Below are 15538 nucleotides of genomic sequence, written 5' to 3' on the forward strand. Positions count from 1 at the left end.
CACTTTAGGAGATTTGTAGTCAGACATTTGGGGGGTACAAGGGAGACCCAGATCCTAAAGATTTGTCCCTGTAAAAGGATTTATAACATGAAACTATTGAGAAGAACGTTTCAGGGAAGAGATGCAGAGATGTTGGATAGTCTGGTGGGATGATTAATACTCTGAAGCAGTGTGTGTGACTCCTGTCTGCTCCTCTTACCCGGCAGTTGTGACTAGAACCTTGTTGGGTAAGTGTGATGCTCTGCACGTTCAGTTCAATGATTCATACGATTTATAGTCTCGTCCTGGAAAACCTTCTGGTTTCTGCTGCTCCTCAGTGCGTCCAGCCAGACTGTGGGGAAGAAGCTGCCGTGGGCTCTAAGTCTTTATTCGGCTCTATTATGGCTTTTAAAGTCCTCCTGAGATCAATTCATCACTTTTCTGGGTATAGGGAATCGTGACTTGGTGAAGGAGGTCTTACATGGGGTGTGCATTCATCTTGGAGGTATTGGAACCCAATGATGAGGTAGATGACCGAATCTATGAATCATTAAAAAAAACATATTGGGGAAGGGGTAATATGGAGTTTAGGTTGGGGGTAGAATAGGTACAGAAATTGTATAGAGTCTGTCCTCTCATTCCTCCAGAGGTGTTTTATATTAAGGAATGTATTATGTCAAGTATATTGAATTTAAATGCAATAGAAATATATCAAATAGAAGATGATCATAAAGAGACACAGGTTTAAAAAACTAATTCTCCCTCCTAGGTGAGTGTGTGAAAGATGTAAGAAGGGTGTGGATTAATGCATATATGTATAATAAGAGTTGTGTAACTGATAAGGTATTTTTAAGTATTAATAACATATATGTATAATCCAATGGAATGAGTAAAAATTGTAGGATTATGAAATAAGAATAAAAATATAAAAAAAATAAATAAAAAAAAACAGATTGGAACCCCATTCTTTGCATTATTAAATCTGCATTTAAATAGGAGAAATCTACTTGATGTGTCAGGAATATTGACCGTAACTGGACATCTGTTCCATGTTTTGGCTGCAAAAAAAAACAAAACCTTAATAGTTGTAGGTAGCTTTTTATTTATTTTTTTGGTAAAATTATGTTCCATAAAAATATGTATATACATATAATTTGTTTTTTATTATGTAAGATATTTCTTTACCGAAAAATCACTAATGCACAAGCTATAATCTGTGTATATATAATATAAAGAAAAAAAACCTAAAACCTTCCCAACTTTCCATTGCTCTATTCCAAGTTATCTGTAATGTGAGTTAAAACCATCTTTTAAGGTTCTATTGATACTAATAGGATGATGATAATTTTGGCAGTCTGGTGAAGGGGGGAGGGGGGATGCATAATTGCCAATCCATTGGGGGGGGGGATTCTGTAAAAATAATTAATTATACATCCCTTGCTGACATTTACTTGAAGGTGACTATTTTATTTTTTTGCTTTTAAATATGTACGTGTGTTTGTTTTACTGATTTAAGGTGAAGGGGAAAAAAAACAATGCTGGGAGGTCGGGATATTTGGTAGAAGAGAGATGCAAGTCTCCTCTGCCAAAATTATTTCTCTTTTTTTTTTTGGTGTTTACTGTGCGGTGCATGTACAGAGTGCACACTCGGCCCATTCACAACATCTTTAAGTTGCTGTGAATGGGCTTGGTACCATGGAGCGGTCGGGTGCCATGGAGAATGTAACTCCTGTGTGCATGCGCAGAAGTTACATTATCACTAGCCACCCAATGGCAGAAGAGAACTTTTAAAAATACTCATTTGTGTCAGCAGTGAAGGTGGCGGGGGATTCAGTGCTGGAGAAGATCACACTTTTGAGGTAAGTGTGCCCCAATGTGCAAGTCATGCCATGCATACATGCACATTATGTGAAAAACAATTTGGGCATAAAAAGAATAAACACTGTTTTACTTCCACTTTAAACCCATCACTAGTGTATAAGAAGACCTTCACTTAGCCCATTTGGGGCAAAGTGGAAGTGTCTATGCAATGCGCCCCTCCTTGACCTACTGATACTTACCTTGTAGGGATTCCTTCGCCGGTTCCGCCTGGTGTACGTACCTGGCCTTGTGGGTATGGAGGAGCATGCCACTTTCTCCCCATATAACGGTGTTCGGGCTTAGTCGCCAATCACTAGACCTGGGTGATTGATGTCACCATTGCTCCCCCCTGGCATCCAGAATTGGATTTTAGTGCCGGCTATGATGGCAGCAGTGATCTCTGATGACTGACCATAAGCGGGTTGGTGGGGTGGAGTAGGGGGAGAAGACTCTTTCACTTGACCCTAAACAGGCAAAGTGGACAGGGTCTCTTTAAAGCCCAGCTACAGTAATCTTTTGCAGTGTTGCTCAATATGTGTGATTGTCGTCACATATGGGTGGAGCAGAGCAACTTTATCAATGAAGACAAAACTTTGGGGTTATCTGAAGCTGCACGTTTTGTTTTCTAGTTACACGTGCTTCACTGTTTTTCTAGCATGTGATAATACATTCGTTCAGCATTAAATACATCCTAGGAGCCAGGTCGCCAATCTGCCTAAAAGTTAAGATTGCTCTTTTTGTTTTGGTTCTTCATACGGTATTAACATTTTAGTGCTGACCAACATATGCTGAACTCTGGTCTGGGTTCATGTAGGCTGGCCATACACAACAATCTTTTAGATCTACCATTAACTGTGTGGTGCAAGGGCCTGTCTGATTGGATGCACACCGATTGGGGAGTGTAGGTAGGTGCTTATAATACAAAGTTTTGGTAAATCCAAAGTTGATTGTACAAAGATTGTATTGTCAGATTGAGCCCTTAGGTTACCTTCACACAGGCATGCACATCTCTACGGCATGCATCTGTGCAGGCCTGGGCGCCTGCATTTGGAAGCACACTTCTGCACCTTCAGGCAGCACTCTCCCTCCCGGGAGCAGGTCTGCACAGGTGTGGATGAGCCCCAAGATGTATAAGGAGGCATTAACACCCCAACCAGCACTGCACATTAAGGCCTGGTACACACCTGGGCGTTTTACAGCGCGTTCCTACGCTCTGTAAAACGCTCAACATGTGAAAACCAATGATTGCCTATGGGCATGGTTCCCACCTGGGCGTTTTACAGCGCGTAGGAACCCCCTACACCCAAAGTACAGGAGCTTCTTTGGGGCGTATTTGCCGCGCGTATCCATTGGGATACAGCCAGGTAGCCCTCGGAAACGCGCACCAATCACGGTAAAAACGCGCGGCACAAATGCGTGACAAGCGCGCATATTCTATACGCCTAGGTGTGAACCCAGCCTTAAGGTCATTAATGCTTCATAAACTTGTTAACTGTCAAAAATAATCAGATGAAACAGGCCGTGACATTCGTTTACCCTAAACGTTGGCTGCAATCTGACCTTTTTTCCCCCCTCTTTCAGCAGGTGTGGGGAAGTAGCAAGCGGCCACCATGGCGGGAGATGCGATCATGCTAATGCGGGGCTTGGCCAAGCTCAGTAAAGCCATACTGGAGGTGCAGACCGGGCAGCTGAGACAGGCAGCCATGGGCAAAGATGTCGCCAATATGGCCAGAAGCTGGCAGGTGGCTGCGGAGGAGCGTTTCAGTGCCGCTATGGGTAGAGTGCAGGTGAGTGCTGTTATCGGCTTTCGCTAAATAAAGCTTAATGCCAGACATTTTTTTTCCTCCCTGGTTTTGGATAGGGTTGGAACCTCTGTCAGGTTTATGACCCTGTTGGGAGATTTACCCTCCATTTTGTCCTGGTGACCATTGGAGGACATCCAATATTTTACATCTGCCACTAGAACAGGAATACAGGGGGAATGTTTCAAAGGGTGGCAGCTGTTCCCATCCAAACTGAAACACTCAGAAAAACAAAGAGGAATCCAAACTGTGACAGATCTTTCTGGTGTGCCTGCAGGACAGGAAATGCAGGGAAATCTTTCTGCTGGAGACTCAATAACCGCAATAAAAACGCTAAAGCACAACTTGCCGCAAAATGCGTACTTAAGAGGACACTCCCATCCAGTGTGCGGCTGAGTAAGCAGACCTTTCACTTTAAAGCTGAAAGTGTTAAGCAAATATTGTCTAAATACAAGAGCCAAGTGTATTCTTCCTGGAATCTTGGTGAGCTTTGTGTATATTTCTTCCAGATCTGTGCACTAATCCAGAGTGACACTTGGAGCTTCCTGTAATAAAGACCGCTCAGTGCTGCTCTCCTTGTGCAGGGTGACTGGTCTTGTCTCCTCCCCCTCCTGTAGTTTTCTGCAGGCAGCTTGTAGAGGGTGGAGCCTGCTGGGTCCCTCTCACAGCTCTGCTCTGTTTACAGGCCATGTACAGCACGGTGATGATGTCACTACTACTTTTCTATGGCAAAATGTGGATTTGCAAAGACATTTGGTGCACACAAAATAGATTTTATATCCTTTTTGTGGCCATTGAAAAATATGTTTAAATGAAAGTTCTTGTGGGTCTGCAGTTGAACTTTAATGAGGTAGTTTGAAAACGATGGATGCTTTGTGATCAGCTTAGTAGGCAGCTGCATCATCTGTTATTGAGCCTGGTAATAGAACATGAATTGTGCGCACGCAAATATCTCTGACCATTGGGTTCTCCCCTCCAACAAAACAGGAACAGAACACGGCATCCCAGCCAACAGCTTTTACATGCACCCTGTGCTCCTTTTCTCAAGGCTGCTGATCCCTCAGTACAACCGCTGTGAGCACAGAGGGATAAGCCGGCTTTTTGCATAAGTGTTGTTAAAGTGAACCTGTCTGGGTTAGCAGTGTTTATAGGAGAGCAGTACTGGCTGTGATGCTGCAGATGTATATCCTGTACATCCGAGGAGCCCTAGATCCTACAAGCACGTTAGAAACCTTGATTTCCCAGACTTGTGACTTCATCACGGCCCCTCTACCCCACAAACTTATAGGGGGGAATTTATCAAAACTGGAGCAGCTGTGCATGGCAATCAATCAACTTCTCTCTTCAGTTTGCTCCGTTGAGATTTGAAAAAGAAAAGCTGATTGGTTGCACTGCACAGCTGCTCCAGTTTTTATAAATTCCCCTCAGTGTCTCGGGAACCAGTAATGAGGGCACACTAGTTAGTTTGTTGAGAATAAGTTCAGGCACTTTGCAGACACTTTATGGTGTGCATACCTTTAAAGCTGTACAGATGACACAAAGCTATGTCAGGCAATTGGTTGTCAACATGGCCACCTACAGAGCAAATGTCGCTCCCTGTATGGCCAGCTTAAGCTTTCAGTTTTTTTTCTGGATGCCTGGCTGTTCTGTTGGTCCTTTTGGCTTCATTACTTAAAGTGACCCGGTCACTCACCTAAAACAAAATTCCGCTTGCAATAGAAGAGGCCTATGTCTCCTATCTTCCCTCCATTCCAAGTGGTGCAGCCTCTGTCAGACTTCAGCATTCGGCACCTACAGTGGAATTGGGTCTCCCCTACAGCATGCTGCGGTTTGATTCTTATGTCGCTGCAGAACAAAGCGGTGAATAGGATGAAAGTATGGAACCAAAGCATTGTGGTGGGACACTCTTGGAAGTATCAAGCAATGAAGAATCTGATGGAGGCTGGAATGGAGGGGAAGGTAGAAGACACAGAAGGGGAGTATAATACCCCTTCTATTGCAGGAATCTGTAAATGTATTTTTTTTGCGACGGACAGTCACACTTATGATTCTTTGACCTGGAAGTAGTATGCAGCCTTTGGGCTGAACTTCTGACTTGCTACTAGTCACAAGACAGTGAATGGAAAGGAAATGAATCCTAATGACCAGCATAAGCACCATTCCCTCTTGATAACTTTAGAAGCTCAATGCCTTCTATTGATTTTTCACGCATTTCCATCCATGTAGGAAATGCATGAACTACATCTTTTTGTTAATGGGAGTTAGTGTAGCCTAATCCCTAGGTTCTGATTCTCCCATAGTTATGTTATGACCTTGTGGATGTTGACCATTGGGTATTGATTTTCTTATGCTTTTTTCAGGAATTTGGCAGGCAGCAGGAGAACCTGGCTGTGGAGGACATTGACAGTTTTTCAGGACCGGCCTCAGAGATTGCTGGCATGGAGTACTCCCCTTCGTCCAGCCACACTCCTGAAATCCAGTACACAGAGGATCAGTCCAGTGAGGAGGGCGTCAGCCGGGGCCAAGACATCTCTTCCTTCCGTCCAGACCCCACCGAAAAAACGGACAGTGGGACTTTATTTGGAAATCTAAGGGACACTGCTGGACCTTTTACGGTCACAGGACAGAAAAGAGGCTTTCACCAGGACCACTCCTCTGTCAGTGGGTTGACCGCAGAGGACATTGAGAAAGCCAGGGAGTCAAAGACCACTCCAGAACACAAGCCCCACAAACAGATGGTAGGTCTTGCAAGTGCATGTATTTACTAATGTATGTTGGGGAATTCAGCAGCCCTTCCTTACATATACCTCACCACAGGAGCTTGGAACCAAATTACCCTTCGCCCTATGGTTCAAAACCAAAAGCCCATCTCTGAGCAAAATGTGAAAATATTGTAGCCCAGCATTTAAAAAAATTCTCTGGCTGCATTATTCACCTCCCATTATCTATCTAGTAGTTTCTTTCCCTCATTAGATGTTCCCTGGTTGTCATTCAACCTGGAGGACTAAGAGCATCCTTTGAGTGCAAATTGTGTTGGACCTTCCCCCTTACAGGGCATTGCTACGGTGCCCTACACTTGTATACCACAGTATATTCATAGATATATATAATCCTCTATTACATACTTTCACACTCAGGAACTTTGTATACTCAGGAAGTCAGTGTAGCTCACTTTGTTTGAGGACTGACTGTGGTTCAGAGAAGATCAGGGGGGATGTCCTGGGAGCTAGGAAATGTGGCCCCGGAGTATGGCTTTTTGTTGGATAGAGGTAGGGCCACTACATGTGTTGCAAAGCATTTAGTCAAATGTACCGTAGATTCCTTCCAGTTTCCAGGCCTCATCCAGTGGTGGTCATAAGAGCAAAAGTCTAGGCATTTGGTCATGTGATCTTTGCTGCAGGATCAGCCAATCTTAAATCCGATTTACCCCCGTTCCCCCTTGTCTTTCTACCTAGATATCTTGACCAAATGTCTAGGCATTTGGACACGAGTATAGTTCTGTTTTTAATGATTTTAAAATGGAATGTGAGTGCTAAACCCCCCCCCCCTCCCATTGCCTTTAAATCAGAACTCTTGTCTAAATACAAGCGACATGTATTGTTAGTTAAATGTTGGTGTCTCTTTGTGTTCCCTTCAGATCTCTGTAGTAATTCAGCATAAAATATAGGAGACGCTTCCTGTAATTGGACCGGTCACTGGTCTTGTCTCCGCCCCCTTCTGTAGGCAAGCATTAGTGTGTGGACCTTTTTGGGTTCCTCCCACAGCTATGTTTTCTGCACAGGCTATATACTGATGTCACAAGTGAATTTGAATCTTTTGTGGTTATTGCGGAGTATATTGAAATGAATTGTGTGCACAGAGTTGAGCTTTAAGTCAGCTCTTGTCTACCAGCACAAGAATCTTTTTTTTTTTTAAATTACTTTATCCTTTTCTGCAAATAAGTTAATAATTGCTCGCCTCATTCTGCGGAGAATAGTGTACATTCAGCAGTGCCCCGGTGTGGATGTAAAGGCCGCTACGTGTCGGGCAGATTACCAGCTCTATGAAGTCTGATGACTCGGGGAAAACTTTCTCTAAACATGTGCCAGGCCGCACGTCCCCGTGCCACATCATTTATGTCCGCAGCATCAAACAGGGTGTGAAATCTGGAGGGGGCCATTAGGATTTCCTCTGTGATGTGAGCTACTCTGCTTGATGCTTCCCAATACTTTTTATGTGATGTTTTACTTTGGATGTTTTTCCATCGTAAGCCTTACGTGGCTAATGATCTCCCAGGCAGCTGATCTCTTTTGTACATAGTCGGCAAAATCCAACTGATTTTACTGTCGGCTTCAATTAAAATGGGGGTAAGCATTAATATGGAATGCAAGAGTCAGTCTGTCCAATACAGACCTGACAGGATTTTTTTTTTTGGAGCCAGCTCCATTGGCAAACGCTATAGAAAATCCCAAAAGTCAGATTCCGGCTGTGATTTTTAAGGAGCATTGGCTACCTGGCGTCTGAGCTTTGGCACACTTGTTGTTCCTGGGAAAAAGTAGCAACGGGCCCTTAAGGTGAGTAAACATTAGAGGTTGGGAGATAAGTGGAGTAAGACTAAAGTTGGTGGTTAAATGCAGCGTTTCTCAACCTTTTTTCAATCACAGCAAAGTGATGCAAAATCTCGGGGTGTCCTAGTCTAAAATGTAAAATCCGTAACTATAAATAAAAATGACCTGTGGTCTTTCCAAAATGCATACCAGACCCTTATCCAAGTTAATGGGTCAGGTGTAGTTTTTAAGGGGGTACCCCAAGCATAAACACAAATTGTGGGGTTCACGTTGCTTCACATCAGTGTTCCCCTTTACGTCAAAAAATTTAAATCACGGCACCTTTTTAAAAATATGCAAAATCTCGGGGCGTCCTAGTCTAAAATGTAAAATCCGTAACGCAAACAAATGTGGGGTTCACGTTCTGCTTCACATCAGAGTCCCCACTTTCACATCAGTGTTCCCCTTTACATCAAGAGCCTAGCTTCCTATTAAGAGCTCCTCTTCACATTAGCACTCTTCTCATTGGAGGCATGATGATGTGAAAAGTTTGGGGCACCCCAGTTGAGGAAGGCTGGTTTAATGTTAAGCTGGATACAGGCACGTAGAGGTGATTGCTAAAATGTTGTATTTGTTAAATTTCATCTGGGGTTATTCTAAGCCACACCTTGCCTACAAGTTATTGATTTTCAGGCTTCATTTGGGTGTGGGGGAAACATCTCATTGATTGCTCAGTATCTAATCGATCACTAAATTCCTATTGCTTGAGTATATTAAACTCTATGCAATCCATTGTCTTACAGTTTGCATTTCACTAGTGTACTGTATGTAGTTACATGTGTAGCGACTGTTCTGGAAATTAATATACACTCCTGCGCATAGAAATCCGCTGCACTAAAAAGCACAGTCAGCTCTTTTTGTATAAAATGATTGAGCGCGCTCGGCTGTACCAAGTAAAATCAGACACTCGCTGTTGTCACGTTGGATGCTCTCTGTAAAAGTCCTACCTATAGCAGTCAGATCCGTTTATAGCACACAGAAGGAGGAAGTGCTGGCCCCAACAGCCAATCGATTCCTCTATACATTAACAAAACACAGTCAACCAATGAGACACATGTATACATGTGAATAGACAATAGAAAGGGGAGTATATGCTCGTGCATGTGAAACACACCGTGCATAGTTTCCAGCTGCTAGTGCATGCGAATTCCGTGCACCCTAGTTAACAATGAAAACAATGTGCACTGGAATTCCCGTCAAAACACCACACTAAGGAACCGTGGACGCCGCTCCAACCATACCCACGCATATACTCCCGCCATTGGCGTGAATTCTACCAGGCACTGTTTAGTGAACAATGCCTAGTAGGATTATACTACGGTTCCTATGAATGCAAGTTTATCTGCAGGGACAATGTCATATTATTTTCAGTGCGTTGATCAGACGCACCAGAAAGACATGAGAGTAGGTTCCTTTCATGAAGGCAGATATGTATTCAAATGATACCGCGTCCTCAAAGCAAATACATCCACGCCAAACTAATAAATCTGCGCATTATGCAGGGGCCCTCGCCGGCATCCATACACTCGCTAAGAGGACACCACTTTGTGATGCACATTAATCTCCCCCGGCCAACAGCCCCACGCATAGCACATGGACTATTCGCCGGCCGTGATCTCTGTGCACAGCGTCCGCTTCTCCCCATCCACAGGTAGATATCCACTCCTAAACTCAGTGCTGATCCCGGCTACGCTCCAAAGAGCATAGCCCAGCAAATCTGACACTGAGAGACATGATGACAATATTCACATATACAATATACTAAAAACACATCCTAATAAAATTTACACAACACGACCAGAAAATGTCTTTGATGTGAAAGATTGAATCTATGCGATCGTGTGGGAGTTTAGGTCTAGTAATTAGTGGCCTGCTTTGGATCTAAATGAATATGTGTATCGACGTTTAATCCCTCTTTGATCTGGAGCCGAATCGGGTCCCATAGTTCTGCATTGATATTTTTAGAAATATAATGTGTTCTTTTTTTTTTACAGCTATGGCAAGGTTATTCATTCTCTGTTATCTAACAATATATAATTTAATGGCCATATACATATGGCAAATGTTTATGTGAATTCCTTCCTTTGCTGGCTATCTTCAGTTTTTTACAATTGGTGTACAGCCTGGGAGTTCCCCGTGTTGTGCGTAGTAATAAAACTCTAATCCTCTATTCTAGCGGAGGAGTTCACTTGTGGTTTTGCTTGCACTGTAATTACTGTATGTGGCTGCAGGATTGCAGGGGCTGAATCAACGTGATCCTACAAACCCACAACTGATGCTTTTTGAGTTGGTGGAAATTTGGTCTTTCTAGTCTCTTTTGGTACACAAACCCCACTGGGTGCTCATTTTTCACTTGGACGTGCTTGCGCTGGGTCACTTTAGTATCACAGTGTATATAAAGCCAAAATGTTTTTTTAATTTCATGTCCATTATGGGACACGGGAAGTCTTCACCTTCAAGTTGCTGCTTACAGGAGAATTAAACATTGGCAAACAAAAGTCCATGCCAGGATAACCTCTCCTGCCACCAGCATGCCTCCAGTATTTATTTCTAGTGTCCCAGAAGGAGGATGGCTGTCTGTCTGTCTTCAGCTCTGCTGTGTAAAAGACCAACCTATTTTTGCTAGCACCTTTTTTGACTCTTCAATTTTTCTATTTTTGCTTCAATGAAGACATTACTCTCTATTTGCGTCCAGCAGGTGGTGTTACTTGTGCTCCACACCTCTGTGGGGCGACTGTCTGAACTGGGGGGACCTTATCTTGCATAGAACCCTTTCTGGTTTTTCATAGGGACATTGTGGTATTGAGGCCTTGGACTTACTTCTTGCCTAAGGTAGTTTTTTGCCTTCCACCTCAACCATGATATTGTTCTTCTGTCCCTCTTTCCTGCTTCAGTAAACCAAAAAGAAATTTCCTGCCATTGTCTGGATGTGGTTTGGGCCTTGAGGGTCTATCTCTCAGCCATTGCTTCTTTCAGAATATCTGATCTTCTTCTTCTTCTTTTTTTTGTCATTCTGGAACTACCCTTAAAAAGTGCACTGGCTTCTCGTTCATCTCTGGTTGGCTCAGACAGACCATCATCCAAACCTATGGTCTCAAGGAATGGTTGCCACCCTTTTCACGTTAAGGCGCACTTTACTAGATCTGTGAGTGTCTCTTTTTTGGCTTTTCGGCATTCAGCAACCGTTACCCATATTTGAAAGACCGATACCTGATCTTTGGTTCACACTTTCTACCAAGTGAAAGGTTTGGCCTCATCTGATGCCAGCTTTTGGCTAAAGTTTTTTTTTTATTTTTTGTGCTTGTTAGTATTTATTTGCTGTGTTGGCCGCCCCTCAGTTGGCCTACTTTTTGATGTCCTGAGGCGAAAGACTTCCTGTGTCCCTCAATTGATGAGGGAGAATAGGAGTTTTGTACTCATTGTAAAACCCTTTTCTTGGTAGTCCATTTGAGGGACGCAAGTAGCAATACACCTCCATAGATACAGCACAGTGAGTGTGTGTTGTCACCAAAGGAGAGGAAGCATGTTTCTGGCAGGATAACTAGGTAAAAATAAAAGAAAGAAAAGCCTAGGAAACAAAAAAAATGAAAGCAGCCACGACATATAATTTTTTTTATTATTATTGCATGAAAACGCAGCTGTATGAGATCATGTTTACAAGTTCATACCTGTTGCAATGTACCTTTCCACATAGGGAAAGCTTATGTATTATGCAGTCTGTTGATTTCATGTGTGACCTTGGCTTCATGTGTGACTTTCCCAGTCTTGTTTGCTGCTGTAGGGGTAAGTGATCACTGATACCTGATAAATGGACACTAATAAGAGCAACAGGACACATGAGATACTGCAAGGCTGCATTATCTGTAACTACGACAGGGGTGGACAAATAATTTTGAAATTCAGGAGCCAGTCTGTCCAATGCAGGAGCTAGTAGGATTTTTTTTTTTTTTCCTTTTAGGACGCAGCTCTATTGACTACAACAAATAGAGAAAACCTCAAGTTAGGCACCAGTTGTTGTTTTTCGAAGAGCATTGGATACCTGGCTCCTGGGATTCATTCAGCCTTGTACTACGGGGATCTGGTGTACCACTGGGGCTCAGTGTATAAGTTAAACCTCCCAATCCAAGGCTGCCCATAGGCGCACACAAATATGACAAGACATGGTAGCTGATTTCTTTGCTGCTACAGAATGTCCCCTTTTTTTAACATAGTCTTAAAGTGGACTTTTCAGTAAATCTTACAACTGTCCATGAATAAACTCCAGACATGTCACAATATACAGAAATTGTCTAATTTTTCAACAACCTCTTTTTTTTGATTGATTAAAAATCCATCCTTGAGCTCGAATCCATTGACTTTGCCGAGGATATAGTTAGGGATGCACCGATATCGGTTTTTCGTTATCAAGTTCAAGTACCGATGTTCATCTCTCGGTACTTGCCAATACCGATACTGGTACTTTCGGGATGATGGAGCTGGCTTCCTGATTGGCCGGGAACCCGGCTCCATGTTCCCTCGCAGCATTGCCAGTCAGAGGAAATCTTCCTCTGACCGGAAGTTCCGGTATCGGAGCATTTGGGCGAGTAAGAGTACTCGCCCAAATACTCGTATTGGCACCGATACTAGCATCGCTAGATATAGTCATGTCTTCAGGCTGTTCTCCTTCCCACATATCCAGGGTTCCACCACACCTGCCTTCCGGTTGAACCGTGGGATGGAGTTTTCATCAAGCTTGGCTTCATACTGAACCAGCTACCTTCTCAAGCTCTGCAACTTTGCTGCCAAGGCCCTGCATTTTGGCACTGATCTTTGTTTACAAGGTGATTATTCTTACTGATGTTCTTCATTAGCACAGGTTCACATCATGAACCTTCATTAGAAAGGTTTTTTTGTGTATAGCGAATTCTGTTTCAAAGCCTTGTGTTTCTTAAGGTAGTACCACAGTCCCCACTGGCAACCAGTCATCTTCTTGTCGATTCAAGCTTCTCTTCAACGTTGACAAGAAAATGCTGGCAAACCAGAGGTTCCTCCAGCCTCTGACCCCTGGACGAAGCTCGTTGCTTCAGCTCCTTCCGGTTTTCCACAAACTGAGCCAGTCTCTGCTGAATGCAGTCGTTTTATCGGTCCATTTCCAGCACACCCTGAATAGCTGGCTCTGGTGCAGCCAGTTCTGCCCCCCAGTCGCTTGTTCTTTCTAAGATTCTGCACTCCAGTCAGATCTCCTCCATAATCACTGAGTCCACTCGAGAGTTTCTTCTCCTTGATCCAAGATTCCTGATCATCTAGGTCTCTAAAGAACTGGTGAAGTGATGGGACTTGTTTAGCTTAGTGCGGTTAGTGGATGCCATTCCCTTTTAGTGTGGTGGAAACAATTGTTCATGGAATTGCACTTCTTCACTTATGAAGTATCGAAAAGCACTGCTGGCCACCAGTCTGTTAGTCATCAGACAAACCTCATAGGCAGAGATGGCAGCTGGCATTTCTCAGCAGGTTAGTGACAGATGCCTAGTCCTTCAATAATCCTCTGAAGCTAGTAAACCCCTTGCCTCTGACAACCAAAAGACAAAGTCCTTGGTGCCAATGTTGAGGGTTTGCTGCTTGTTGACCTTTTCATCTTCTGGCACTTCTTATAGCATTTGTGGACCACTGATCTGCCCGTTCTGCCAAATGGGCCTTCTCTGTATCCTCGCTGTTAGTCGGAGAGAATTGCCCATGTCTATGACACCATGGATAGAGTGCACATTGGCTTTCATCTCAGTCTGGTGCTTCTGATGTTTGCTTAGGATTTTTGGAAGCTGGATGTTTGTGGGATCCTTGTTGGGACTCCTCATCTGTCTCTTCTAAATTGTTGCAGAGTCTGAGATTTGTCAAGCTTGGATTGTTTCTCAAACATCTGAAGCTTTTAGGTGACACCAAGCTGATTTGTTGTCAGTCTGCTGCAGGTAGAAAGAAGCATTACCTCAGTTTCCGCTCACTCGGTGATTATTGTGAGGCTGTAGCAAGTCACAGGGTGAGAGGTTGCAACGGGGACTGGTTTAGACATTTGTGGTCACAGCCAAGAACTGCACCAATATTTACTTGATTGTGTCATCTGCGGGCTGGCATCTCAGTGAGCAAAGTAGATTCTGACCCTGGATGAGACCTTAACCAGAAAGATAGCACAGTCCTTCTGGACATAAAAGCAGGTGCAGACAATGTGGCTTACAGGAAGAGCACAAGGCAACATCTCGACTATGGGACAGCGCTTATTCACATTCTGGTGAGCACTCAGGTGACCTTGGAAGCCACGGAGCTGCGATGGTGGATTGGGTTGTCACTCTTTGTAATAAAGTCTGAAAATGGCTGTAAAGTGACAGTATTCAGCTTGGTAAGGTGGCATTTGCATAGCCACAGTTTAAGGTGTTTGGAGTTCTGATTTAACTGAAGATCATTTTTTTTTTTCTGCTGTATTTCCTTGTTTCTGATATTTGAACTCAATTCTTATAAATTTTATCTTTTTGACCTCCTTTTAGCTGAGTGAACGAGCGCGAGAGAGGAAAGTTCCGGTGACTAGGATCGGCAGATTGGCTAACTTTGGAGGTAAGCACGTCACATATGTTAACTGGATGTGCTACAAAACGTCTGAGTATGGTTTATAAACTGTAATGTTCTCTTTATACATAAAGAGTACAACAAGCGTATTTTCAGTGTCTGTCTTCGCATGACTACATCTTGTTGTAGCCAGTAGTCCTTCAAGTGTTCTGTTAGGCCCACCAAAGCACATCCTGGCTTTAGGCCACATGGCTCAGAACCTGAATTGCTGCAGAACCTGTTCTCAGATGACAGGTAGTTTGAATGGTTGCATACCTAGCCTGCCTCCCTAAGCCATGCCTGTGTAATGCAAGCTTTACTCCAGGTAAACATGTAGCAATGATTTAATTCAAAGCTGCATCAATGTGTCTGCCTGAAGTTCAGCCTTGAGTTCAACTGCAACTTTGGTGCACTTATGTTTAGTGACTTCCATGGCCAGTCATATACTCGCCTTTATCAGTTAAAGAAGAGTACAAATTCTCAATCTGGATTGAGTGGATAGTGCAGAGTGCATGTGCGAGCCCGGCAGGGGAGTATAAAGCTGGCAGGCTCACAGTAGTGGACTTTATGCTATGGTTTAGCTAAGATTTAAAAACAAAAATGAGGTGTAGATTTTTATAGAGATAATATAAACAAATATATAGATAGAGATAGAGATAGAGATAGAGATAGAGATAGAGATAGAGATAGAGATAGAGATAGAGATAGATAGATATATATATAATGACATCCAGATAAGAA

The 15538-nt window shown here is 43.3% G+C and overlaps 1 protein-coding gene across 4 annotated transcripts in view; it reads left to right on the plus strand.

Annotated features, from left to right (window-relative positions):
• COQ8A (coenzyme Q8A) overlaps positions 1-15538 on the plus strand; it is a 71767-nt gene that overhangs the window by 16661 nt on the left and 39568 nt on the right. For 2 of the 4 annotated variants that reach the window (XM_018568298.1, XM_018568322.1), the window contains exons 2-4: positions 3424-3626; positions 6002-6379; positions 14740-14806. In XM_018568298.1, coding sequence (XP_018423800.1) covers positions 3450-3626; positions 6002-6379; positions 14740-14806 — 622 coding nt within the window. In that variant the 5' untranslated portion in view covers positions 3424-3449. Of the gene's footprint in view, positions 1-3419; positions 3627-6001; positions 6380-14739; positions 14807-15538 lie in introns of all 4 variants that reach the window. The other 2 variants (XM_018568315.1, XM_018568306.1) reach the window with 2 other exon arrangements.

The sequence above is a fragment of the Nanorana parkeri genome, unplaced genomic scaffold, assembly GCF_000935625.1.
Source record: "Nanorana parkeri isolate BGI_ZX_2015 unplaced genomic scaffold, ASM93562v1 scaffold31, whole genome shotgun sequence".
In the NCBI taxonomy this organism is placed as follows: domain Eukaryota; kingdom Metazoa; phylum Chordata; class Amphibia; order Anura; family Dicroglossidae; genus Nanorana; species Nanorana parkeri.